Source organism: Myxine glutinosa, chromosome 8, assembly GCF_964187855.1.
Source record: "Myxine glutinosa chromosome 8, kmMyxGlut1.1, whole genome shotgun sequence".
NCBI lineage: Eukaryota > Metazoa > Chordata > Myxini > Myxiniformes > Myxinidae > Myxine > Myxine glutinosa.
Genome location: NC_136268.1, coordinates 143,300,093 through 143,326,993, shown reverse-complemented (window position 1 = coordinate 143,326,993; position 26,901 = coordinate 143,300,093). Strand labels below are relative to the sequence as shown.

General features: G+C 43.5%; 2 protein-coding genes across 16 annotated transcripts in view; both read left to right on the top strand.

The window, feature by feature from the left end:
• LOC137432978 (nuclear receptor coactivator 7) overlaps positions 1-16,662 on the top strand; it is a 74,098-nt gene extending 57,436 nt beyond the window's left edge. For all 5 annotated transcript variants that reach the window (XM_078783783.1, XM_068125338.2, XM_068125337.2 and 2 more), the window contains 7 exons: positions 2,036-2,213; positions 4,017-4,182; positions 4,347-4,469; positions 6,132-6,284; positions 7,312-7,407; positions 14,835-14,908; positions 15,798-16,662. In XM_078783783.1, the coding sequence (XP_078639909.1) occupies positions 2,036-2,213; positions 4,017-4,182; positions 4,347-4,469; positions 6,132-6,284; positions 7,312-7,407; positions 14,835-14,908; positions 15,798-15,933 (926 nt within the window). In that variant the 3' untranslated portion in view covers positions 15,934-16,662. The remainder of the gene's footprint in view (positions 1-2,035; positions 2,214-4,016; positions 4,183-4,346; positions 4,470-6,131; positions 6,285-7,311; positions 7,408-14,834; positions 14,909-15,797) is intronic.
• An 8,702-nt stretch (positions 16,663-25,364) lies between these two features.
• Positions 25,365-26,901, top strand: part of AHI1 (Abelson helper integration site 1) — a 136,155-nt gene continuing 134,618 nt past the window's right edge. For 10 of the 11 annotated variants that reach the window (XR_013624415.1, XR_013624414.1, XR_013624413.1 and 7 more), the window contains exon 1: positions 25,387-25,462. The gene's annotated coding sequence lies outside the window, so the exon portion shown is untranslated. Of the gene's footprint in view, positions 25,463-26,901 lie in introns of all 11 variants that reach the window. The other variant, XM_078783788.1, reaches the window with a different exon arrangement.

Genomic DNA, 26,901 nt, shown 5'->3' with positions numbered 1-26,901 from the left:
ATTTCGAAGCTGGCTTCCAAAGCCAGTTGCTGACTGGACAGCCTCCGGCATGCAAAGTCCTTTCTGGGCACTTCTGAGCTCCTCACTACATACAAAGCTTTCATCCACAGCTCAATGGATTACTGCTCTCCCCTCTGGGCTGGTGCTCCTGCCTCACGCCTAGCTCGGCTTCACATGGTTGAAACCAAAGCATTCAGAATCATTGGTATCTCCCGCTATGAAGATGATTCTGAGGGCCTTTCACTCGCTCACCGCAGGCAGGTTGGTGGTCTTTCTGTCTTCTACCGACTCCTCTCCGGTCAAGCTCCCCCAGCTCCGTCTATGCCCTGCCCCCAAATATTCCTACAAGACTAACCCTAACCCTAACCCCAACTTCTTTCCTGAAATTCCTAGTAGTGTTTATTTGCTTTATACTGTGTACCCCTCCTTCCTCCCCTGGCCCTTCCCCTTCCACAGATCTACTGACGTCCATGTTCTCTACTGTTGTTGTGCTTGTGTGCTTCCCTCTCTCTCCACCTCTTGTCTCCCGCTCCCTTCATTGTATGTTTTATGTGTCTGTGCATGTTTTCATGTTCAATGTGTTAGCTCTGACATGTAGTCAGTCAGATGTCTTCTTCTTCCTCCTTATACTCAACTTCCTCACGAAATCATTTCTTCACGTAAACAGTTGAAAAATACAAAATGAAAATGATTTTATGCAGCCTTGACCTTTGAGCTTTAGATCTTAAAAATAAATTCAGCTTCTAGATTTTGATTGGTAAACCAATTCTGTGACTGAATATGCATATTCTTAAAATTCAGGTCAATCTGATGAAAATTCACGATTTTATGTGATTTTGACCTTTTGACTAAATTATTAATTTGTCTTCTACATCGTTGCAAAACACTGTTTCCCGCTGCAAGGGCGGATGGGTTTGGGGGGGGGGGGGGGATGGGGGTTGGAGGAGGGGCTAAGAAAGATGACTGAGTCAGTTCCAGAGGTGGCCATGCAAGCCCAAGCCATTACACTACCTTCATAATGCTTTACAGATGAGGTGGTATGTTTCGGATCATATGCAGTTCCTTCCTTTCTCCACACTTTCGCCTTTCCATCGACTTGGTAAAGGTTTCTCTTGGTCTCATTTGTCCATAAAACTTTGTTCCAGAACTCAATGGCTCACCTCTGTACTTGTTGGCAAATTCTAATGTGGCCTTTGTTTTGGTTGAATTAACACCAGGGGGGTTGACTCAGCCTGTCATCCTTCTGAGGTCGGCAAATTGAGCACCAGTTCACTTGTAATTCCCTGTGTATCGCAAGAGGCGACTAATAGGGTTGGCGGCAGGAAGGGCATCCGGCCGTAAAACATTGCTTCAAAAAGGGGACCATGGTGCCCAAAAAAGGCCTTTATATTTTGGTGCTGATGAGAGGTTTGCATCTTGCAGTGTAGCCTTTGTAATTCTGCTGTCAAAGTCTTCTGTGATCGGTAGATTGTGATATTTTCACCCCTGCACTCTGGATGTTGTTGGTTTACGGTTTATATCCCACTGATCGGCTGAATATGGATCCAGACCTTAACCAAAATTTAATCGGCTTGTTATTCTCGCCTAACTAACTCATCCACAGAGATTGTCATAACTCTTCCACATCGTTTTGAGATGTTGTGCTACATATCGTTTTGGTCCCATCTCTCGGTCACTTGAAAAATTAAAAAAATTCTCATATCCAGACTCGGATTCGGATCTTCACCAAAATCTAATCGATTCGTCCTTGTTACACACTCAACCTGTCAATTAAGTTCTGTCTGAATCCGTCCATAACTTTTAAAGACATCCTTTTTACATAACAACAGACAGACAGGTGTGAAAACATAACCTCTGCCACCGAAGGTGGGCTGTTTTAGCACGTCTTCAACTCGTAAGTATCTTGTCAGTCAAACTTTTTAAACCCCTCAGGCATCCATGTATGTGCGTATATGTAGATTGTGTTTGCGCATTTTCCATTCCGGTTGCTCTTTAATACCATTATAAGTTGTCCTCTTGCCATATGATCCTGCAGCTCTGCTACCGTACAAACAAAAACCACACCTGACATCTCCAATGTTCCTGTGCATGCGTGTTGGACGACCAATGCGCAACACATTTGCAACGTCAGCCAATGGGGAGCACAGCAGCTTGCAGCAGCATTACAGCCACCAATCACAACCTGAGTATTGGTTTGCTCTGCCTCAGGACAAGTGAGTATGGAAACCCCTTGGAAACGATGTTCCTCTTGCGAGTCGTATTTGCTCTTGATGACTTTGTAAATATATAAATATGAGCAGATGTGGCGGTATGCCATACAGGAGATAGGGTTGAAGTAGGAGATCGGGACAACGGATGCATCCAGTATATGACTAGAACAGCACTTTGTGGAGAGCATACCTCTGCCAGGCTGAACAGTTTACGTTTTGTATCTCACTGATATGCTGGATCTGGACCTGAACCAAAATCTAACTAGAATGGCACTCAGTAGAGAGCATACCTCCACCTGGTGAACAGTTTACGTTTTGTATCTCAGAGTAGACCAGAAAATCACAATACAGAATCACATTTAATCAAAATCAATCACAGGAATCACCAAAGGTCCAGGCTTTCATACCCTGATCTACCCCTCGTTTTTGGCCATATTACTCAATGGTGAAGAATCACTTTAAAAACTTCTACTAGCCAGATCCGGATCCGGATCTTCACCAAAATTGAATAGATTCTTCTTTGTCACACACACAACATGTCCAACAAGTTTCGTCCAAATTGATCCATAACTTTGAGATATCCAGCGACGTATCGTTTTGGCTCTATCTCCCAATGGTGAAGAATCACTTTTAAAATTCTAGTAGCCGGATCCAAATGCGGATCTTCACCAAAATCTAATCATATCGTCCTTGTCACATATGCGCTACATCTCTGCTAAATTTCGTCCGAATCCGTCCACAACTTTTTCAGATATCTTGTTCACAAACGGACAGACACACAAACAGACAGATAGACAGACGGGGGTGAAAACATAACCTCCATCCACCTTTGGTAGCGGAGGTAATCGGCCTGTTCTTGTCACCTAACCAACTCATCCACAACTTTTTGAAACATCATTCTATATATCGTATTCGCCCGATCTCTCAAAAGTGAAGAATCACTTAAAAGAAAATCTCGTATCTGGATCGGATCTTCACCAAAATCGAATCTATTCGTCCTTGTCAGACACCCAACCTTTCCACCAAGTTTCGGCTTAATCCCTCCATAACATTTTGAGATGTCCTGCTCACAGACAGGGGTGAAAGCATAACCTCCATCCACTTATGGTGGCAGAGGTAAATATTAAAGTATACAGTACTTCTTGATATTGTGATTCTCAAAAATCGTTCAATGTTTGGTAATTTGGTGTCACACTTTCTTTTTTTCTTTTTTTGGTCGTTTCTTTTAAGCCTTACCTTTTCTCTGACTTTGTGCCTTTCCAGAATTATGACACTTTTGTGCACGCTCCATTGACACCTTTAATGTACTCGGTGTTAGTTTAAACACCTTGCTTCTACATAGACTGTTTCTGCAGTTTTACATTACATCATCATGCCTTCAGTATGAGGATGAACCTTCTTATTAAACATCCTTCCCTCTCTCCACTCCCCCAAGCATGCTTCAGGTAAAAAAAACCCCCCAAAATCGGAGGAGTTGACAAAGAAATAAACAGACTTACCACTTCATAGTGAATTTTCACATGGAGTTTCCTGTTCATTTAAGCCTTTCTTGCTCTGTCTGGACATTGGAGTACGAGTCAACCTGTATATACATATCAGCTTCCAGGGTATTGGGTGAACCCATGTGCATACGTATAAATGGCATTTTTGGTCATTTATATCGAAAGATCTCACAGCCTCGTTTCAAAATACTTGTTAGGTAGAGATCGGATGAGAAAAGGAATTGTCTTTGAATGACATAGCGATTTTGTGGAGATTGTGCAGGTAATATGGACCGATTTTGGTGAAATTGTGTGTGTGCGATAGAGTGGAGCAGCTGTACTGGTTCTTTGTGCGCTGGACGCCGGAGGCATGCGGAAAAAAGGATATCCTCCCTGTGGAGCCAGGTTTTGTAGTTGTCGAGCGGAATGAGAGCAACGACCTTGATGTGATTGACAATTTCTACTCCGATTCCTTCTCCATGGACTGGGAGGTTGGTGATTAAGCTTGGCAGATTGTGCTTTTGCGGTCTCGTAGTATCACATTCCTGGAGGATATCGATGTCTTGTTTTTGGGGCGTATTGCGAAAGGTCTTGACCATTATAGGCCTATGATGGCTGGTCGTGATGCGTATTCTCTTGCTTTGTGCTGAAACAGATTGTGACGATGGCAGAAGCGAGGAGACGTCAAAGCTTGCTAAGTCTTAATGAAGAACTTGAGTTTCTCCAGCCCAAGGTTATGGAAGACAGCTCCATACTGTCAAGCGAACAACTTGCTTTGGTGAGCTGCACAAGCTCTAACTCAGCCACCTCATCGTACTGTAGTTTTTTTTTTGTTTTTTTGTGTACATAATCGAGGCTCGTGAAAGAGCTAACATTTATCACACAAACAAATCAAACAGACAAACAAATGAAGTTTATAAAAAGGGGAGCAGTAGACAAGATGGGGAGAGAAGGGGAAGCACATAAACACAACATTTGAGAGCAGGGACATCGGGAATGTGTGGGAGGGAGAGGGCTTGGGGGGACGCGGCGTGGGTAGGGGGGGGGGGGTGAGAGAAGTATAAACACAAGGACACCAAGGGACTTCCAGGAAAGAAGTTGGTATTTCAAAAAAGTGGATTTGGGGTGAAATTAGCGGCGGTAGAAAAGATTAAGGTTCATATTACAAGCACATATGTTACGCAGTCACAAATAATGTAACATGCAAACTTTGGGATCACGTAGTGCAATTTTCGTGTAATTGGGAATGAAAAATCTGCTTGCTTTGTGACCCATCTTTCTGATGTCAATCCTGCCCCAAGGAATTGGGTTACTACTCTATGCATAGGATGGCCTCGGCCCTAGAGGTACGCACACTCGCCTCTGGGCTGTCTACCCTGGGTTTGAAATCCGACCCAGCTAGAAACTCTCGGTGTTTCACAGGCAGGGTGATTCATCAATGTGTGTGCCGTCCATCGGATGGACGTTAAACTGGCGTCCTGTCTGCCGGCATTAGTTGGTGGATGTTAAAGACCCACAGTTTCCTGCGCGAAGAGTAGGCAAGCTATCGCTGGGACCATGGCCGAATTACAAATTCCTGCCTTGACTTCCCGAGTCGGAGTGGCGACCTGATCAGGATTGTGGCCTTGTAACTGCTTCGGCAGTACCAACGCTCTGCATAGCACATGTTACATGAAGATGATGATTATTCTATGCATAGTGAGTAATGCTCGATTTCATTATTTAACAAAATATATTTGAATATCATTTTTATTTCACCTTTTTATTCTGTCATCTTCAGATTATGAGTTTTGATCACCATGTTAATGCAGCAACAAATTTTGTGTTTCATTTGCTTTCAAGAGACATTGCGATTACAGAATAAACCATGGTGGATTGATACTCAATGGAAGTAGATTGAAGAAAAACTAATTACAATGTGTTAAAGTTGTGAAGTGCTAGAAAACGTTAGTAGTGATGCTACTTTGAACCGAACCTGTACCAACTCAGACAATGCACATATATAAAAAAAAAATAACCACCTTTAGAGGCCATTTTCCCCCGCAAAGCGGGGGTTGGCCTTTTTCGGGAACCGTGGTTGTTGTTTTTTGGTCCCCTTCTTGAAGCAATGTTTTATGGCCGGATGCCCTTCCTGCCGCCAACCCTTTTTGTCGCCTTTTTACAAAAAGTGTTGGCGGCAGGAAGTATTCCCTTTTACAGGGAATTACCAGTGAACTGGTACTCAATTAGCCGACATCGGAAGGATGACAGGCTGAGTCAACCCCCCTGGCGTTAATTCAGCGATCGACCGGGATTCGAACCCAGGATCCTAGGATCCTAAGCTGGCACCCTAGCCGCTAGCCCAACACCAGGTGCACAGACAATGCACATATAAAGGGACTTATTAACACTAATGAGCAGAAATAATATTGATTGATTGCTTGTCTTACCTTGTTATCAGATTGCGAGACACTTGCCTCCACGTACAATAGGCCATGCATGGCATCTGGCCTATTCTCCAGAACGCCACGGCAGCAGCCTGAGCACTCTGTACCGCAACTTGTCAGAGCTTGAGGGCCCTGGAGTTCTTATTGTGCGAGATATTAATAACGAGGTACGACGAGTGTTCAAATGGCTCTCACTGTTACATCTGTATCCTCTTGCATTGTACTTTTTGGTTATGCCGAGTTTATTCTCCTCTAAATTTACCTTTATCACTTTGATATCTCAATTTTTTTGGGGGAGGTATAGTTTCATAAAAAATTTAATAAAGAATTAAAAATGAATGATCGTTTTAAGGCCATTTTCCCCGCTGGAGCGGGGGTTAGCCTTGCGGTCCCCATGACAATCATGGTTCCCTGTTTGAGGCAATGTTTTTTTTGTTTGTTTTTTTTTATCGCCGGATGCCCTTCCTGACGCCAACCCTTGGTCGCCTTTTACGATGCGCAGGGATACGGTGTACCTATTCTAAATTGGGGTACACACCGTGATCATGCATCCCAGCAAGCTGGTACTCAATTTGCCGACCTCGGAAGGATGACAGGCTGAGTCCACCCCCCTGGCGTTAATTCAGCGATCGATCGGGATTCGAACCCAGGATCCTAGGATCCCAAGCCGGCACCCTAACCGCTAAGCCAACACCAGGTAAAAAAATGTTAAAATTTTTAAAGGTTATTTAATTAATAAAGGTTAAATTAAAAGTTAAAATTAATTTAAAATTAATAAAATTTAATTTTATATAATAAGTTATATAATAATATAGTTAAAATTAATAAAGGTTAAAATTTAATAAAGGTTATTTAAAAAATTCTTAACCATTTCCTTTGACATAATTCCACTCTGACTTTGGTTGACAGTTTGGCCTAGAGGTACGCACAATCGCCTTTAAGCTGCATAGACTGGGTTTGAAACCCAGCCTAGCTATAAAACTGTCATCCCAGTATTTCACGGGCAAGGTGATTCATCAATGTGTGTTCCGTACCTCGGTTGGAAGTTAAACTGGGCGTCCCGCCTCCCAGCATTAGTCCATGGACATTAAAGATCCCATGGTGCCCTTCACGAAGAGTAGGCGAGTGATTCCACTGTACTGTTCTTCTCGGTGATTCTTGCAAATGAAATGTTGTTTTTTTTCCCCTCGGCAGGTATTTGGTGCATTCGTCTCGCACCCGTTCCATTTCAGCGACCATTTCTATGGCACAGGGGATACATTCCTATTCACGTTCACTCCAGAATTTCAGGTGCTTTCCAATAAGGTTTAAAAAAAAATTATTGAGTCTGTGCATACATCCATGCATAGCAGGTTTTCGTTGCCACGGTAACTTGTGAGCCACAGAAGGGATTTCAACCAAACCTGGCACAATTATGGAATACGATACAAAGATGAACTGATTTAAATTTTGGGTTCAACAATTCATGTGCCCTTTGAAAATCATTTTGCAGAACATAACTTGAGTTCGAAACATCTGATATTTTTTCTCTTCTGCTTAACATCTCTTTGTATCTCTCTTCTCTCGCTCATGTGACCTATAATTGAGATCAAACGTAACAGTAGGTTGACATCTATTGTGGGCGGCGACAAATGCATCGACGCATTCACTTCAAATTCAATAAATCAAGATTTATTTCTATTTTTTAGTTTGCATCCAATCATGGCTTTAAATGAACTTGACTCGCTTCCTGCCAATTGTATCCTCACCGTGCATGCCCAGCTCCAAACTTGCAGGATTTTCTAAAATTCCGTTGAAGGTAAAGTATGGTTAGGTGGCTTGTCGTTGGATCTAACAAAGTTCAATATGTATTATCGTATCGATAACAAGAATGAGTGATTGCTTTTCTAAATGGGGTTGCAAAAAATGCTGAAAAGCAGGCATTTCACTTCTAGTCAGGTTCACGATGTAATTTCGTTGGAATTTTTGGGGGATTTGGAAAACTATGTATTTTTGGAAACTATATTGTATAGTCAGTCAGAAAACCAATGTTGCTATTTGCACAGACTCCTGTATGGCGGCCATCTTGGATTTTCAAAATTGCCGCCGTAGAACTAATTTTTCTCAATATCTCAGCTTCTAAATAACAGAGCTTTGATTCTAATGGCTAAACATACATTTTCAAGGGCCCCGAATCCAATGGTAACAAGTTTGATAAGCTAGACATGACCATAGAGCTCCTATGTGGCGGCCATCTTGGATTTTTCAAACTGGCCGCCGTAAACCTGATGTTTCTCAATATCTCAGCTTCTAAACAACATGAAGCTTTGATTCTAACGGCTAAACATACATTTTCAAGGGCCCCGAATCCAATGGTAACAAGTTCGATAAGCTAGACATGACCATAGAGCTTCTATGTGGCGGCCATCTTGGATTTTTCAAACTGGCCGCCGTAAACTTGATGTTTCTCAATATCTCAGCTTCTAAACAACATAAAGCTTTGATTCTAACGGCTAAACATACATTTTCAAGGGCCCCGAATCCAATGGTAACAAGTTCGATAAGCAAGACATGACCATAGAGCTCCTATGTGGTGGCCATCTTGGATTTTTCAAACTGGCGGCCGTAAAACTGATGTAACTCACCTTCCAAAGAGCACAGAGCTTTGATTCATCATTGAGTAAAGTCATCATCATCCTCATCATCGCTTTCGTTCATCACATCTTGAGAGTCCTCATCATTTTGGCACTGGATGTCACACTGACAAAGGTCTGTACAAGCCAAGTTGTTTGTTCTGCAGGAACATCTCGATGAAGAACAGTCTGTTTTGCACTGACATCTAACCATTTGAATGATGGCCTTGGGGGCTGGAGGCTCCTCAGTTGTGGTTGGACTTGTCCATCCGTGTCTTTGTAAAAGCCGTTTTGCAGGGGATTCAGCTGAGGATCCTGTTGAGCAATGCTTGCCTGACCCCACACTCTGGCTTGGATATGGACTCTAAGGATGTGCTGCTTGAGAGCTCCAAGAGTAGGAGGAAGCCTGTCACTTTCTGCCATGTGTTTGCAAAAGAGATACCATCGTAGTTCGGGGATGCTGTCGATGTGGATGCCATTTGGAGAGTAAGCAGCGCATACAAAGTTAGCTGGTGTGGACAGCATGTCCTCCGTCACTTCAGTTGCATCTGAAAGCATTCGCACGGTGTCTATGACATCTTCACTTGCTTTGAGGTAGACATGCAGCCAGGTTGCTTTGCCTATTCGAGAGAACCTCCCAGTGTTGTCTGCCCCTGTGAAAGCATGAAAGGCTGGCAACGCCTTTGCTCTTTCGACCCCTAGAGCTGTCCACAGTGGCTCTATTTGAAGTATTCCAGAGGCCATGGAAATGGATGTATTCCAGTAGGTCATAGTTTGCTATGACTAGTACCAGGACATCTGTGTCGGGAGAGAAGAACACCAACTGCGCATCATGTGAGTTTCGCTGGGATGCCAGCACGGCCTGGTGGATCAACAGGGTGACAGCTTCTTCATGGTTGTTGTCCTCGAAGAGCAGGTCACTGTTGCTCCTAGTACGCCCTGAAGCAGACGTGATGATCAACTTGGATGAGTGACTGTTGTATTCTAGAGTTTTCGCTGCCAGATAGTCAGTCAGATCAGCCTTTGTTTTGTCATGAGAAAGGAATCTGCTCATTGGGATGTGTTTGATGTTGGTGTCATCTCTGACTTGATACTGTACTGCATCCTTTCCTTGCCTTCTTTTAGCCCTGGTAGCACTCTTCAGAGAATCGTTTTTGTACGTGTCAAAGACCAGTATGATCTCATCACAATCTTTTGTTAGAGACATGAGTCTGTCATTGAAGCATTCACCCAGATCGTTGACTTTCACTACAGTGGCTGGTTTCTTTGTCAGCTTATGCACAAGTACCATCCCATCCACCAGTGCAATCTTCCGACTTGTAGGTTTACTAGATGTGGATGCCATAGTTCTTGTGTCCATTGGATCTTCTTGTAGAACACTTGCAGCTGGTGTCTGCTGCTGATCTTCGGGGTGAATTTCTGCTCTTGCTAACTTGTCGAGGAGATGAATTAACTTCGACTTGTCAGTGCATGGAAGAATTGTCCCATCTGGAGCGAACAGTGCTCTTGGTGTCACAGTGAACTCGTAATTTCCGATGGCATATATCTGGTTGACGTCTCTGTTTGACTTGGCAAGGACCATGAGCCTTCCGCACAGTTCCTTAGTCTCCTTCAGATCCACAGTCCTGTCTCTGAGTTTCACTGTGGTTCTCTTGTTCCCAGATGTGAACATCTTGTTGTTCTCCTTCTTGACTGGTGCCCAGAGGCTAACATCTCCATTGATACGCTCCGACACGTAGTCTTCATACAACTTCTGACCAGTGACATCAATGTTCAAGATCTGTGGTACATACTCGTCTGGGATGTAAGCATTCGTTATCACATTGTGCAGCTCGTCACCTTCAGTGTCAAATGGATTCCCGTGACTCAGTATCGCAGCCTTGATCTTGTTGATTGCTTCATGCTCCCTCTTGACTGCACTTGGACCAAGGTCATGATGTTCTGTGATCTTGTCACCTTCCAGGCCAAACTGACTCTTGAAGTCTTTTGACAGGCATGATAATTCTGGTGTAACCATGAAGAATCTCTGTCTAGCATTGGCATTGTTAGAGATGCCAATCAGTCCAGATATTGAGAAAAATCAAAGCTTCGTCTTATTTAGAAGATGAGATCCTGAGAAACATCAATTTTACGGCGGCCAGTTTGAAAAATCCAAGATGGCCGCCACATAGGAGCTCTATGGTCATGTCTAGCTTATCGAACTTGTTACCATTGGATTCGGGGCCCTTGAAAATGTATGTTTAGCCATTAGAATCAAAGCCTTATGTTGTTTAGAAGCTGAGATATTGAGAAACATCAATTTTATGGCGGCCAGTTTCAAAAATCCAAGATGGCCGCCACATAGGAGCTCTATGGTCATGTCTAGCTTATCGAACTTGTTACCATTGGATTCGGGGCCCTTGAAAATGTATGTTTAGCCGTTAGAATCAAAGCTCTATGTTATTTAGAAGCTGTGATATTGAGAAAAATTAGTTCTACGGCGGCAATTTTGAAAATCCAAGATGGCCGCCATACAGGAGTCTGTGCAAATAGCAACATTGGTTTTCTGACTGACTATACAATATAGTTTCCAAAAATATATAGTTTTCCAAATCCCCCAAAAAATCCAACGAAACTTTAAATCTGGACATACTGAGCCTGACTATTCCCACCTGTGTTAAAGGTTTGTCAAGGTTCAACGGAACCTTTACGGTTATGTCTTTTTAACATTCCCTCAATTACCGTATTTTCACGCAAATAGCCCTCGGGTTACATGTACAAAAACTTCCAAAAATTTCAACGATTTGCTATACTCATGTGCTGGTTATACGATTCAGTATTTTACCATACAGCATGTGATATAACCACAGGGGGCCAAGTTACCATGAACTATCAAGGAGATACAAAAAGAGGCAGTTTTTATTTTTTTGAAAGTATATGAGTATATATATATGTATTTTTTTGTAATATCTATAATTACATTTCTTTCATATATATTACATACACATGCATATCTATATCTAATTCCATAGCTACCATATTTAAGGTACTGGTTAATCGTCTTGTATAATGCCCACAAATTACACGTAATGCATGAGGGTCTTGGGGGTATATGTCCAAGCATTAGGGGAAGCTTCAGGGGCGAGAAGGTGTTTCCTGTATCGTTGCGTAACGCGAAATTGATCAATGACAACTTTGTTCCAGGCACCTTTTATTAAAAGATGCAAGTATTTAATGACACACGTATTCAATACATCAACTAGACCGGCACTCGGTAGAGCATATACCTCCGCCAGGCTGAACAGTTTGTTTTGTATCCCACTGATAGGCCAGGCCGGATCTGGATTCGGACCTGAACCAAAATCTAATCGGCTTGTTCTTGCCACCTAACAGTCATTCACCTTGTTTAGTCATAAATCATCCATAACTTTTTTGAATATCATGTTATGTATCGCTTTTCGCCCGATCCCTCAATGATCACTTATAGAATCACAAGAATCACTTAAAAGTTAAATAACTCTCGTATCCAAATCCATATTCAGGTCTTTACCAAAATCGAAGATCCCTCCTTGTCACACCCAATCGGTCCAAGTTTCGTCCAAATCCGTCCATAACTTTTTGAAATATCGTGCTCTGTATCGGTTTTATCCCTATCACTCAATGGTGAAGAATCACTTAGAAATTAAATAATTCTCATATCCGAATCCATATTCAGGTCTACACCAAAATCTAACCATTTCGTCCGTGTCACACACACTACCTCTCTGCCAAATTTCGTCCGAACCAGTCCACAACTTTTTGAGATATCTTGTTCACAGACATACAGACAAACAAAGAGACACGGGCGAAAACATAACCTCCATCCACCTTCGGTGGTGGAGGTAATGATAAAGCAAATCACTTTGTTTAAACATCGTCTTCCCATGGAACTGGTGACTAAAGAAAGAGAGATGTCACTTCCCTGAGAAAACATTTTATTTTGTATATTAATATCCTTTAAATTGTACGATTTTATTAAAATATGCTTTTATATCGCCAAGATCAGTACTGTTTTGTTCCCGGGTATTAAGATCATCCAAGGTAACAGGTAGCCGATCGAGCTTTACACTCCGAGGCGTTCAATCCAATGGCAGTGTGAATACGCACGGGGGATGAGGGTAGTGAAGGGTAGCAAAGCTCTTACCTGTATGGATCCCAGGATCCCACTAGACGTATTTGACCCTGGTAATCAACTCAAACCGACAAGGAATTATAATGCAAAAATACCGGCTGTAATGAAAGAAATGCCGGTAACAAGAAAATGCACAGTAAAACTAAAATTCCTAAATGGAGAGCCCCCATACAGACTCGTATACAACACAAGGGGATGATAAAATCAATGTGAAAATAAAGCGTAATGTTTGCAAGGTGCATTTGCCTGCACTCCGCCTGGCGTCCGTGACCGTCCGGGGCCGTCGAAGGTCCCGCGTACCTGCGCGGAAAAACACACGCCCTGGCGCGAAGTCCGTGTGTGGGAAAATGTCTTAGCGTGCAGTTCGTGCATGGGAAAATGTCTTGGCGCACAGTTTGTTCCTTCAGCCACCAAGCGCGAAGCGAGCAGGCCGCGCCCATCCACTCGCCGTCTGCTCCACACAGCACCGCGGTCTCTCAGCGTGGACAACCGCTGCACCGTCAGCACCAACGAGCCAGGGAAAGGAAAATGCGGCTGCTCAAACCGGTCGCCCGGACCAAAAAGCGCAAATGTCCGACTGCACGACGCCATTGTCCCTGTCCCAATGCAAGAGCAGGAAAATGTGACTGTGTGCAATGAAATCCAGAACCAAGAAGAAGACGAACTGTGACCGCTTTTCATCACCCTTTGTTCCCAAAAATAGAGAGAAAATGCCGGGACACAGTCTTTTGTTCCCTGGGCTATTGCGTCATCCGATGACGTCTGCGCACGCTCCTATCAGTGAGTGCCATCATCGCTTTATGGCCGTCCTGACCAATGGTTCTTCGGGGCGTGGCCTCACGGCCACTTGCCGGCCTTTGTGATCACCCGGTCGGTGGTATCAGCGGCAGTTGAATGTCCTATTTCCTGCTACTTTTATAAGTGTTATTTTTAGTTGAGTAGTGCATGGTTGGTGTGGTGTGTGTTATAACGAACAGAGGAAAATGTCAGAGGCAATTTACATACAGGGAATTTACCATTAATCACTACCTAATTATCATAGCCCCACCCCTCGTCGTGCGGACAAAGATACACTCTTACACGACATCCGGTCTAACAGACCCCTAATTGGGTGCAGGGGGTTCTTCTTCATCGCGACATTCGGAGCACACTATCCTATACAATCCTAGCTGGCCCTAAAGCCAGCTTTTCCCACGTTGGTGCAGTTTTGACGACTATTCTATCATTGCTTTTTCCACGGACACTTAAATCTAATTTACAAAGGAAAGCAGCTGAACATATTTACAAACGATGACATCACTCCGAGTGACGTCATTACAGGGATTCCGACTGCTGTATGGTGTTATTGATGGTGTGCCGCATTTACTCCTTCAAACATAGTTGGTAGCAACTGAAAATAACAACGGAATAAATAACATCCTGGGGTTAAGGTATGAAATAGGGGGAGGGGTGTCTTCTACAGGGGTATCGAGAGTTATGGGATATTTTAGGAGGTTCCTGTTGAAGCATTACGAGGGTGGATGTCAGATGTCAGATGTCAGAAAAAACTGTCGCGTAATGTTAAATGGCCCCTTGACAACAAAGTTGTGTTGGCTGCTGCAAATATGGAGATCACATATCTCCTGGTCATGTGGAAAGGAAAGCTGGCTTGCGGGTTATACGTGTGTCCTTGAAATTTTAATGGAGCACTTTTTTCCCCAGGTGTGGGGTTTAGAAGGGCGTGGGTTATTTGCATGAAAATACGGTATGTGCATGGATATTTAATACCTGTGTGTTATAAATGAAAATAATCTTGCATTAAAATATTGAATTTTGCACAAGTTAAAAATAATGATGTATAAATAATGAAATTGTGGTGAGCAGCAGGTCTGCTTTTCTGTTCAGAATGCTTTATTGGGAAAGGTCACCATAACTTGTTTTCATTCACAAATGAACAATTCTGTCCTTCACTGCAGGTGTACCTGTGGACGGGAGAAAACACATTCTACATCTTGGGGAGCAAGGATGCCATTGCGGTTGGAGGCGGAGGGTAAACCAGATAGTTACCGTCACAACATTTATCATGATCTTCCATGAGCCTCTACGGGCCGACGAAACGTTATCACATAGTTTGGTTGGCCTGTTTGGCGTTGCCATTTGAGCACACATCTCAAGATGCTAGGATCTGAGGTTCAAATCCAATGTCCCAAAGACTTTGGAAGTGATGTAAAAAGTACACATGTCTCTAACATCCTTGTCCTACATGTGATGTATGTAGGAGTTCCACCAGGACCCTCAGATCACTGTTTTGAAAGCATAATGACACAAAAACGTAACGGTCTTTAATTTTTTAAGCAATATCCAGTGCACACATAAAACTGAGATCTGAATGCTTTTGATAAATGTTGAATATTTACCGTACTTGTATTTTTTGGCGTATAAGTTGATATGGAGTACAAGTTGAATTGGTTAATTTTCCCATTTTTCTTTCCTTCGTTCATAGGCAACTCTATTTGGAGACTACAGTAGTTAGCAAAGCTGTCAGCAGGACAGTAGATGTGTTAATTCCTCCCTGCCCCTCACAATCCATCACTAGCTCCGGTACTTCCGGTGTCATGAATATTAATGAGCGATTATTTGAATTGCTTTGTCGGACGACCTTTCAGAAAAATGAGAAATGTGAATAGTTTTTCAACTTGTTGTCACGTACAGTTACAGTATTTAAAACAAGCTACAGAATCATTGCCTTAAACTATAGATAGGTCGATTCTGAGCACAAGTTGAGGCCCACATTCCAGGAAAAAGGAGTATTGACTTGTACGCCACAAAGTACAGTGTGTTAAACCTGGTTTAGCAAAGTAGAGATCTTCACTTGAGGTTCACAAATGATTTTAGATGCTCAGCTGCTGTGCACCTGTCAATTCTTTTTTTTCTTACAGCGGCGTCTTCGGACTTTGGTTGGACAGCGATCTGTACCACGGTGCGAGCAATCGTTGCATCACCTTCAACAATGATCCTCTGCCTGGTCACAAGGACTTCCTGGTTTTGGAATTGGAATTCTGGAACATTCAGTGAGAATCCTGGACTTTTCTATCATGCCCATCTCCGTACGACGTCTTGGGGCCCGGAAGTTTACGAAAATCTACTTGTGACTGCGTGGATCGCTCGCCGAGACCTGGAACTCGGCGCAGCAGTTAAATGTCAGATGTTGAGAAGCCCGAAGGGAGGAACTGCATTCCAGTGGCCGGAGTCGAGACGCATTGATTGCTCTCCCGGTCTCACTTGAATTCGCATCCTGGGCGACGAATATAGCGCCCAAAATGCTGTTGCTTCTGCACGACACAAATGCTCCTGCTCAACAAGTATCTTCGGCAACACGGTTAAGCCAAATGCCCCATAAGCTTCAGGAAATTTCGGTATCACAGTCACTTTACTAATTTGTCGTCGTCCTATAGTTTGTCCAATTGCAATGCTTTGTCTTGTCGTGGGAAAAGGCGTCTTGTGTAGCTTTAAGAAGGCCGCGTCATGGCAATGCTTTCTGAGGTCAACTATTTGAACTTTCATGTGAATACAAAGAAACTTTATTTTAGCACTTTTTCTAGATCGTTATTTAGAAAGGAAGTGCACAGAACTGCTCTGCATTTAAAGCAAGACCGACATCCTTAAAGCTTGCGCACATTCTTTTTAATCGCCACCATTTTGGACAATGCATGTTCCACATGTGGCTGCTGCCGTTATGTGTCCTGTGAAGAGGAAGTCGTCATACCTGCAGGCTATTACTGCCAATAAAGTTTAAACTCTTGCCATCATGTCACCTTGTACATTGGCACGTTGAACGAAGGTGTGCATTTCACCCTGACTTGGGGAGAAAAACTCCATCGGGACCATTGCCTTTGTGACAATCCTGCATTTGAGCAACAATTCGGTGTTCGAACAACCAATGGTTCTGAACTTCCTGAAACTGCAGGTGAAATTGCCTTGCGAGAGTTGCTAAGTAAAGTGACGATTCTATCATTTACGGCTCAGCGACACCTATCTGCACTGTTGCACTTTTCCTCGTACCCCTTGTCCGGCATCTGTTTTAGACTCTGCAGCAACTAGTCAGCCTGTTACAGGAACTGTGGCAAAAAAATCTTGTAAATGATCAAATCGGGACTCCTTTGGAAAGGTGCTCATTACCTCCACCACCAAATAGTCAGGTTCAGTATGTCCAGATTTAAAGTTTCGTTGGATTTTTTGGGGGATTTGGAAAACTATATATTTTTGGAAACAATATTGTATAGTCAGTCAGAAAACCAATGTTGCTATTTGCACAGACTCCTGTATGGCGGCCATCTTGGATTTTTAAAATGGCCGCCGTATAACTAATTTTTCTCAATATCTCAGCTTCTAAATAACATAGAGCTTTGATTCTAACGGCTAAACATACATTTTCAAGGGCCCCGAATCCAATGGTAACAAGTTCGATAAGCTAGACATGACCATAGAGCTCCTATGTGGCGGCCATCTTGGATTTTTCAAACTGGCTGCCGTAAAATTGATGTTTCTCAGGATCTCATCTTCTAAATAAGACGGAGCTTTGATTTTTCTCAATATCTGGACTGATTGGCATCTCTAACAATGCCAATGCTAGACAGAGATTCTTCATGGTTACACCAGAATTATCACACCTGTCAAAAGACTTCAAGAGTCAGTTTGGCCTGGAAGGTGACAAGATCACAGAACATCATGACCTTGGTCCAAGTGCAGTCGAGAGGGAGCATGAAGCAATCAACAAGATCAAGGCTGCGATACTGAGTCACGGGAATCCATTTGACACTGAAGGTGACGAGCTGCACAATGTGATAACGAATGCTTACATCCCAGACGAGTATGTACCACAGATCTTGAACATTGATGTCACTGGTCAGAAGTTGTATGAAGACTACGTGTCGGAGCGTATCAATGGAGATGTTAGCCTCTGGGCACCAGTCAAGAAGGAGAACAACAAGATGTTCACGTCTGGGAACAAGAGAACCACAGTGAAACTCAGAGACAGGACTGTGGATCTGAAGGAGACTAAGGAACTGTACGGAAGGCTCATGGTCCTTGCCAAGTCAAACAGACGTCAACCAGAAATATGTCATCGGACATTACGAGTTCACTGTGACACCAAGAGCACTGTTCGCTCCAGATGGGACAATTCTTCCATGCACTGACAAGTCGAAGTTAATTCATCTCCTCGACAAGTTAGCAAGAGCAGAAATTCACCCCGAAGATCAGCAGCAGACACCAGCTGCAAGTGTTCTACAAGAAGATCCAATGGACACAAGAACTATGGCATCCACATCTAGTAAACCTCCAAGTCGGAAGATTGCACTGGTGGATGGGATGGTACTTGTGCATAAGCTGACAAAGAAACCAGCCACTGTAGTGAAAGTCAACGATCTGGGTGAATGCTTCAATGACAGACTCATGTCTCTAACAAAAGATTATGATGAGATCATACTGGTCTTTGACACGTCCAAAAACGATTCTCTGAAGAATGCTTCCAGGGCTAAAAGAAGGCAAGGAAAGGATGCAGTACAGTATCAAGTCAGAGATGACACCAACATCAAACACATCCCAATGAGCAGATTCCTTTCTCATGACAAAACAAAGGCTGATCTGACTGACTATCTGGCAGCGAAAACTCTAGAATACAACAGTCACTCATCCAAGTTGATCATCACGTCTGCTTCAGGGCGTACTAGGAGCAACAGTGACCTGCTCTTCGAGGACAACAACCATGAAGAAGCTGTCACCCTGTTGATCCACCAGGCCGTGCTGGCATCCCAGCGAAACCCACATGATACGCAGTTGGTGTTCTTCTCTCCCGACACAGATGTCCTGGTACTAGTCATAGCAAACTATGACCTACTGCTGAGGAATACATCCATTTCCATGGCCTCTGGAAAACTTCAAATAGAGCCACTGTGGACAGCTCTTGGGGTCGAAAGAGCAAAGGCGTTGCCAGCCTTTCATGCTTTCACAGGGGCAGACAACACTGGGAGGTTCTCTCGAATAGGCAAAGCAACCTGGCTGCATGTCTACCTCAAAGCAAGTGAAGATGTCATAGACACCGTGCGAATGCTTTCAGATGCAACTGAAGTGATGGAGGACATGTTGTCCACACTAGCTAACTTTGTATGCGCTGCTTACTCTCCAAATGGCATCCACATCGACAGCATCCCCGAACTACGATGGTATCTCTTTTGCAAACGCATGGCAGAAAGTGACAGGCTTCCTCCTACTCTTGGAGCTCTCAAGCAGTACATCCTTAGAGTCCATATCCAAGCCAGAGTGTGGGGTCAGGCAAGCATTGCTCAACAGGACCCTCAGCTGAATCCCCTGCAAAACGGCTTTTACAAAGACACGGATGGACAAGTGAAACCAACCACAACTGAGGAGCCTCCAGCCCCCAAGGCCATCATTCAAATGGTTAGATGTCAGTACAAAACAGACTGTTCTTCATCTAGATGTTCCTGCAGAACAAACAACTTGGCTTGTACAGACCTTTGTCAGTGTGACATCCAGTGCCAAAATGATGAGGACTCTCAAGATGTGATGAACGAAAGCGATGATGAGGATGATGATGACTTTACTCAATGATGAATCAAAGCTCTGTGCTCTTTAGAAGGTGAGTTACATCAGTTTTACGGCGGCCAGTTTGAAAAATCCAAGATGGCCGCCACATAGGAGCTCTATGGTCATGTCTAGCTTATCGAACTTGTTACCATTGGATTCGGGGCCCTTGAAAATGTATGTTTAGCCGTTAGAATCAAAGCTTTATGTTGTTTAGAAGCTGAGATATTGAGAAACATCTTGTTTACGGCGGCCAGTTTGAAAAATCCAAGATGGCCGCCACATAGGAGCTCTATGGTCATGTCTAGCTTATCGAACTTGTTACCATTGGATTCGGGGCCCTTGAAAATGTATGTTTAGCCGTTAGAATCAAAGCTCTATGTTATTTAGAAGCTGAGATATTGAAAAAAATTAGTTCTACGGCGGCAATTTTGAAAATCCAAGATGGCCGCCATACAGGAGTCTGTGCAAATAGCAACATTGCTTTTCTGACTGACTATACAATATAGTTTCCAAAAATATATAGTTTTCCAAATCCCCCAAAAATTCCAACGAAATTACATCGTGAACCTGACTAAAAGGTGGATGGAGGTTATCTTTTCACCCCTGTCTGTCTGTGAACAAGATATCTCAAAAAGTTGTGGACGGATTCGTACGAAATTTAGCAGAGATGTAGCGTATGTGACAATGACGATTTTGATGAAGATTCGGATTCGATTTTGGTGAAGATTCGGTTCCGGCTATGGCTAATTTTTGAGCGAAAGGGCGAAAAACGATATATAGCAGGATATCTCAAAAGGTTATGGACGGATTTGGACGAAACTTGGTGGACAGATTGAGTGTGTGACAAGGACTAATCGGTTCAATTTTGGTGAAGACCTGAATATGGATTCGGATATGTGAATTATTTAATTTTTAAGTGAATCTTCACCATTGAGAGATCAGGCGAAAAGCGATATATAACATGATATTAACAAAAGTTATGGACGAGTTATGACTAAACTTGGTGGATGAGTTGGTTAGGTGACAAGTACAAGTTGATTAGATTTTGGTTCAGGTCCGCATCCAGATCCGGCCTATCAGTGGGATACAAAACATAAACTGTTCACCAGGCGGAGGTTCGTGCTCTACCGTTCTCGTTCTAGTTTTGTATGCAACATGTAATGAGTTTCGAGGAAATGTGAACAATTTAAAAAAACATCAAGCAGCACGCTTCCATCACATCTCACCTTTTACTGTTAACTGAGGTATCTGCAGTTTTAAACCACACAATGAGATGAAGGTATGCAACCCAGTGCGGAAGCCGTTTCGGTTCATGTCCAGGTAAGAATGCACGAAGTAAACACTCCATTAAATGTTACACTTTAACAGCCTGGTGTTGGCTTAATAGTTAAGATGGCTGCCTTAAGATTTTGGGATCTTGGGTTTGAATCCCTGTTGTGCCTTTAAATAACAGGTGGGTTGACTAAGCCTGTCTCTGCGAATGATACCTACTGCGAACTCCCCCTGCCGTATTAACTCTGCGAATGACCAGACTGAAGGTAGCTTAGTGCCAAAACGCACCTGAGCGGAGAATGTGCTTTCCACTCCGACGTCCTATCTAAACCACGTCTGTTATTCATCATTTATTTACCCAGGGGTTACCAATTACACCGAAACGGTGTGCGCGGGAAGGCTGGCAGGAACAGTTGATGTGCACACCGGCTTAGGAAATGTAAATAATTTAATAAATGTGCAAGACAGAACAAATATGAATTCCCACATGAAGATCTTTTTTTTTGTATACAAGATCGAGACTCGTGAAAGAGCTAACATTAATCAAACAAAAAGTCAAACGACACAGAAAACACAAAATAAGGGGAGCGGTAGACAATATGGGGAGAGAGGGGGAAGGACACAACCACAACATTTGAGAGCAGGGACATCGAGAGACCTGTGGGAGGGAGAGGGCTTGGGTGGAGGTGGGAGAGGTATAAAACATATGGACACTGCAAGGACTTCCAGGAAAGAAGTTGGAATTTCAAAAAAGTGGATCTGGGGTGAATTGGCGGGGGTAGAAAAGATCACGGTTTTGGATGGGTGAAGATAAGAGATGGTGGTGAACAGCTGTTTTAAAGACCTGGAGGGAGGAGTGGGATTGAAGAGAGTGAGGGAGTTTGTTCCAGAGGTGGGAGAAAAGGGGAGTGAAGGTGAGCAGAGAACCTAGATTTTGGCAGTTTAACCATAAGAGGGTTGCTGGCAGGTCTTTTGCGACCTGTAGGAATATTTGGGGGACAGAGCACAGAGAGAGCTGGGGGAGCAAGGCCGGAGAGGAGTCGATAGAAGACAGAAAGACCACCAACCTGCCTGTGGTGAGTGAGTGAAAGGCGCTCGTAGTTAGCTTAATCGCAGGAGATTCCAATGATATTTCATTGAGCTGTGGATGAAAGCCTTGTATGTGGTGAGGAGCTCAGGTGTGTCAAGGAAGGACTTTGCACGATGGATGATGCCCAGTCGGCGACTGGCTTTGGAGGCCAGATTTGAAATGTGGTTTTCCCAAGAAAGATCAGAGCAGATAGTGAGACCCAAAAGCTTGAGTGACAGAACTTCTTGGAGAGGATTGTTGAGGAAGTAGATGGGAGGGTTGTTCATTCGGTCTTTTCGGAGAGACATAGTAAGAGTGTGAGATTTGTCAGGATTGATAGACATGTTCCACTTGTTTGACCAGTCTGTGATTTTGTCCAGGTCTGCAGAGAGTGAGGAGGCTGCAGACTGCCGATCTGAGGGATGAGGAATGGAGCGGCAGATAGTGGAGTCATCAGCAAAGAGATAGGATTTTCCAGAGAGTCGGAGAGATCATTGATGAAGACCAGAAAAAGCACAGGGCCCAGAACACTACCATGGGGAACTCCAGCCTGAACAGGAAGGGGAGATGAGAGAAATCCATTCAGGGCCACACGTTGACTATGACCAGAGAAGAAGTCCGCAAGCCATGCATGGAGATTTCCATGGATACCACAGGAGGAGAGTTTGGTGAGCAGAGCTGGGTGCCAGACCATATCGAAGGCACAAAAATCTGATGAATAAATAACCACAGTACTTAAACAGAGAAAGAAGTAAACACCGGAAGTCTGGCCTGGTAGAGAGTCTCTCTTCAAGAGGCTGCGAGTGTTGAATCCTCGATGGAACCGGTAGTTGGGAAGTGTGTGTGTGGAAAATGGGATCTGAGAGATTTCACTTTAGACCTCAACAAATTGTGAGCTTTTTATCCACTCCAGGGTGAACAACCAAGGTGGTCGCCATTTTTTTGTTGTTGGGTCAAGTTTTATTTTATTTATTCATCTCCTGTCCTTTTGTTTTTACCCATAGTAAACCTTAAACCTCCTGTTTGAATAGTGTTCTGAGGATTGTGTTCTGAGGAGGAACCAAGAAATGCAGGACTGTAGGGCACCCCTTTATATGAACCTTTCTAGAGCATTACTTGGTTCCTCCTGAGAACACAAGGGTAGTCCAGCATGCACACGAGATTTTTTTGAATGCCCCTTATTAGTCTCCTACCGGTGTACACCAGAGGGGACTATAGGTTTGCACGCCATCCCTCTGTCCGTCAGTCCGTCAGTCTGTCAGTCCGTCACGCAAAGAACAGTTTTCCGGACTTTTTTTTCTAAACGCTTAACGCTAAAGATTTTAAACTTGGCACATGGTTTCCTCATGATAAGTTACAGATCAAGTTCGAACTTCATGACGTTTCGATCATTTTTGACAAAGTTATGGCACTTTGAACTTTGGGAATTCTGATAATTCTGATGATCCTTAACTCAGTGCCATTTTAAGTTTTAATTTCCTTTAAAAACCAATTTCTCTGCAATAATTGGACCGATTGAGATCAAATTTTCACCATAGGAGGGACTCTGTTTGGAGAATATTTTAATGGTAATTATGACGTCACAGGTCACGTGGTTCGGCCGCCATATTGTTTTCATGAAAACACGAAAACCCCTTTTTCTCTGCAACGGCTGAACAGATCGAGGCCAAACTTTGCAGGCAGAATCACCTACCCATGACGAACAAAAAAGTCAGCGAGCATGACGTCATGCGTCACATGGTTTCAGAGTTATGACGTTTTTAAGCATGAACCTTTAAAACCGAGCTCCTCCCTAATTTTTGATCCAATCGAGGGGAAACTTCACAGATCTGTTCAGCATGTCAATCTACTAAAATTTCCTTTTGGAATTTGCGATGGGGGCACGTGGTTTGGCAGATATCGTTAATTATACGAAAATATTTTTTTAATGGATATCTCTTGTTTATTCTGGAGTTCTCCTCAAGCCGCACCGCGTGCCCAAGGCCTCGTCTCGCGGACGTCAAAAGCGCGACAGCGCGCGCTTTCCGGAGGGGCGGAGCCAAGCCGAGCAACATATATATACACATCGATCATTGATCGTGAACCGGAAAATATAATAAATTGCTGATGTTTAGCGACTTGAAAGGTTCTTTATCAACAACTTATTTTCTCGTGCTTCTGCTGACTTGTCTGCAAGGTGTATAAATCGAAGTCCCGAGTGCGAATCACAGGTGAGCCCGTCCTGAGGTAATTAGCGATTGGGAACGATTCAGAACCTGTGGGTGAATAACTCTTGGTAATTTCCCCAACAGTTTTCTGGACGACAGACAGCCGGTAGGGGACATGTATTGCAGCGCAATACTCAGAATGCTTGTTATTGTAGATACTTGATGGGTGTAATTGAAGCTCAGTGCCTAGTGGGAGCATGAGTGGGTTACTGGCAAACTGTCTGGGCCCTGCAGCAACATTGGGGAGGGAAGGGGTAGAGCATGGAAGGTGCAATGCCAGAAAGAAGTTGGTAGAAGATGGAGAGATGACCAACTTATCTGTGATGTTAAAGTGATGGGCACAGAGACTTAACTTCATCACGGGATATTCCAATGATTTTGAAGGCCTTGATGTTGATCCTGGTGTAAAAGCTGAGTTAGGTGAGGCAGGGGTGCCAGCCAAAAGGGGAGAGCAGTACTCCATTAAGCTGTGGTTGAAGGCCTTGTAGGTCGATAAAAGTTCAGGAATGCCAAGGGAAGAATTTGACGGAGGACGCCCAGTCGGCGACTGGCTTTTCAGGCCCTCGATATATGTGGTTTGCCCAAAAAAAGATGATCAGGCCAAAAATGGTTTGAATGACTGAACTTGTACAAGATGTTTGTAAAGGAAGTGGGAGGTTTGACAGATGGATCTTTTGGAGAGACAGTGTGAGATTTGTCAGGATTGAAAGATATATTCCATTGTTTGATGGAACATTGAATTAGCGATGGCACTCCTCCCCCTCCCTTTAATAATAATAAAAATGAAATATTATTGTTTACAATTAAAGTTAATATATTTCCCCTATTTTATTTTAGCATCTTCCCCTCATTCGACTCCTCACCCCCGATGGAATGACGTCATTTTGACGGATATACTGTGTTTGGTCCGGTGTTTGTGTGGCGCGGCCATGATGGGCCCAATGACCTCCTCCATCTAGTTTTCATGTCATTCGTTTTATGCTGAAACGGCGAAAATAATTCGAGAACATGTTCTCAGGGATTACCCATTCATTTACCGAAAGACTGAGCCACACCCCTTCCTGAGGTGTTGCGTGAATGAGGAAGTTGTTCTCAGTCTCAGATCTACTCTAATCTATATACCACGACGAGTAGGTAATTGTAAAATGCTGGCTCTTATTAATGTATATCCAAAGTCTCCTCAACTATACGTCCTGATTTGTTGGAATTATTTTAACAATCTGAATTTTTTAAACCCTATTTACTTGATCTTGACACCGCACGATCCATTTCGACCTCTTGGCGCTCACTCTCACAGACTCGAAGCGATATGACGTATCTTTTAAACGGAACGACGTCATGTAAAATTACGAGATGACGTAGTTTATGCGTGGTGACGTTTCCGGAGCATCCGTTGCGAGGAGACAGCGACTCATGGAGCGGCTGGGTGAAGGTGCGTTTTCTTGACCAGGTAAGCTCAGCGGGATCGTCGTGGTGTTGAACGAGCGGTAGTTTGTTTATTTTGACCCTCCAATCTCTCAGGAATGCTGGAAATGAGATGTGAGGTTCATTGACGTCGCATTCTCAGTCTCACTCTCTGAGACCTTCCAATGATGTCTGAACAGGGCAACCTCGATCCTATATTAAGCTGAGTGAGAGGGTAAGTGGACGAGGGAGAGGACATGTCATGGTGAAAACCACAAACCATCATTCAAAAGATTGTTATTGAGGGAGAGAGTAAACCAGCAACGAGAACACTGAACACAACAAGGAAAATCAATTGTTTATATGAGGGAACGATGACTATTTATGTCTCTGTTACTGTTAGAAACCTGGGCAAGTATTAGTGAGTGAGACACATCTGTCACTGACTAATACAGTGGTTGTGGACCCACTGTTTGGAGAGCTTGTGGGTTTAAAAGGTCAAAACCTCTAAGAATAATTGAGCCAGGCTGATGACCTGGGCAGTCTGAAAATGTATCAATTGCGTTCAAGTTAGTACATTTTACTTTGCGTAAACAACTATTGGTTCACGAGTTATCAAGTGACCACTATATTCGTCATGTGTGTGCGTCTGTGTGTGTGTCTGTCTGTACGCAGCATAACTACCCGATGATATCATCCGATCTTGATGAAACTTGGGTGGGAGGTTGATATCATGATCTAGTTGGGTCCTGCCTGGAGTGGGCGTATTGCGCCCATTGTGGGCGGAGCCACGCCCGAAAAAGATGTCTTTTTAGGGGGTAATCGAGTTCAAGCTACATCTTCTCCGAGGGGTTTGGTGGAATCTGACAGGGGTTTCGGTATTTGGTTAGGCCAATGTCATGTGTCTAGCCCCAAGGAGCTCGATTTTTCATTTTTTTCCCCCCATTTTATTTATTTATTTATTTATTTATTTATTTTTCATTGCATTTTTCACCGAATGTTCTGTGTTGTGTAGCTAACTAACCTCATAACTGATTATACATTATGGTACGAGAGCTAGGTGGATTTTATTTGACATGGAAACTACAAAAGCTTTGTCATGCTGGTGTGGTACAGGTAGCTTACCTGACCCCAGAAAGCCAATTCTTAAGTGCAGCTAGCGGTGGGTGGGGTAGGGGGCGCCACTCAAAGTACCCCCCCCAGATTGGTTTTATTTGACATAGAGACTACAAGACCAACTCATATGCCAAGTGGTAGGGTGATCTCCACTGACTACAAATCTGCAACTTAAGAAGAAAATTTCTGGTGGGGAGGTCACTTAAGAACAACATTAATTAGTGCTAATTAGGCCTTTATTTGACATATAAGCTACAAAACTGAAATCACATACAACATGTAGAGAATGGTCCCCTCATCAATAAACCACAACTTAAGAACAGAATATGTGGTGGTAAGGTTACTTAAGAAGAGGTCAAAGGTCACGGA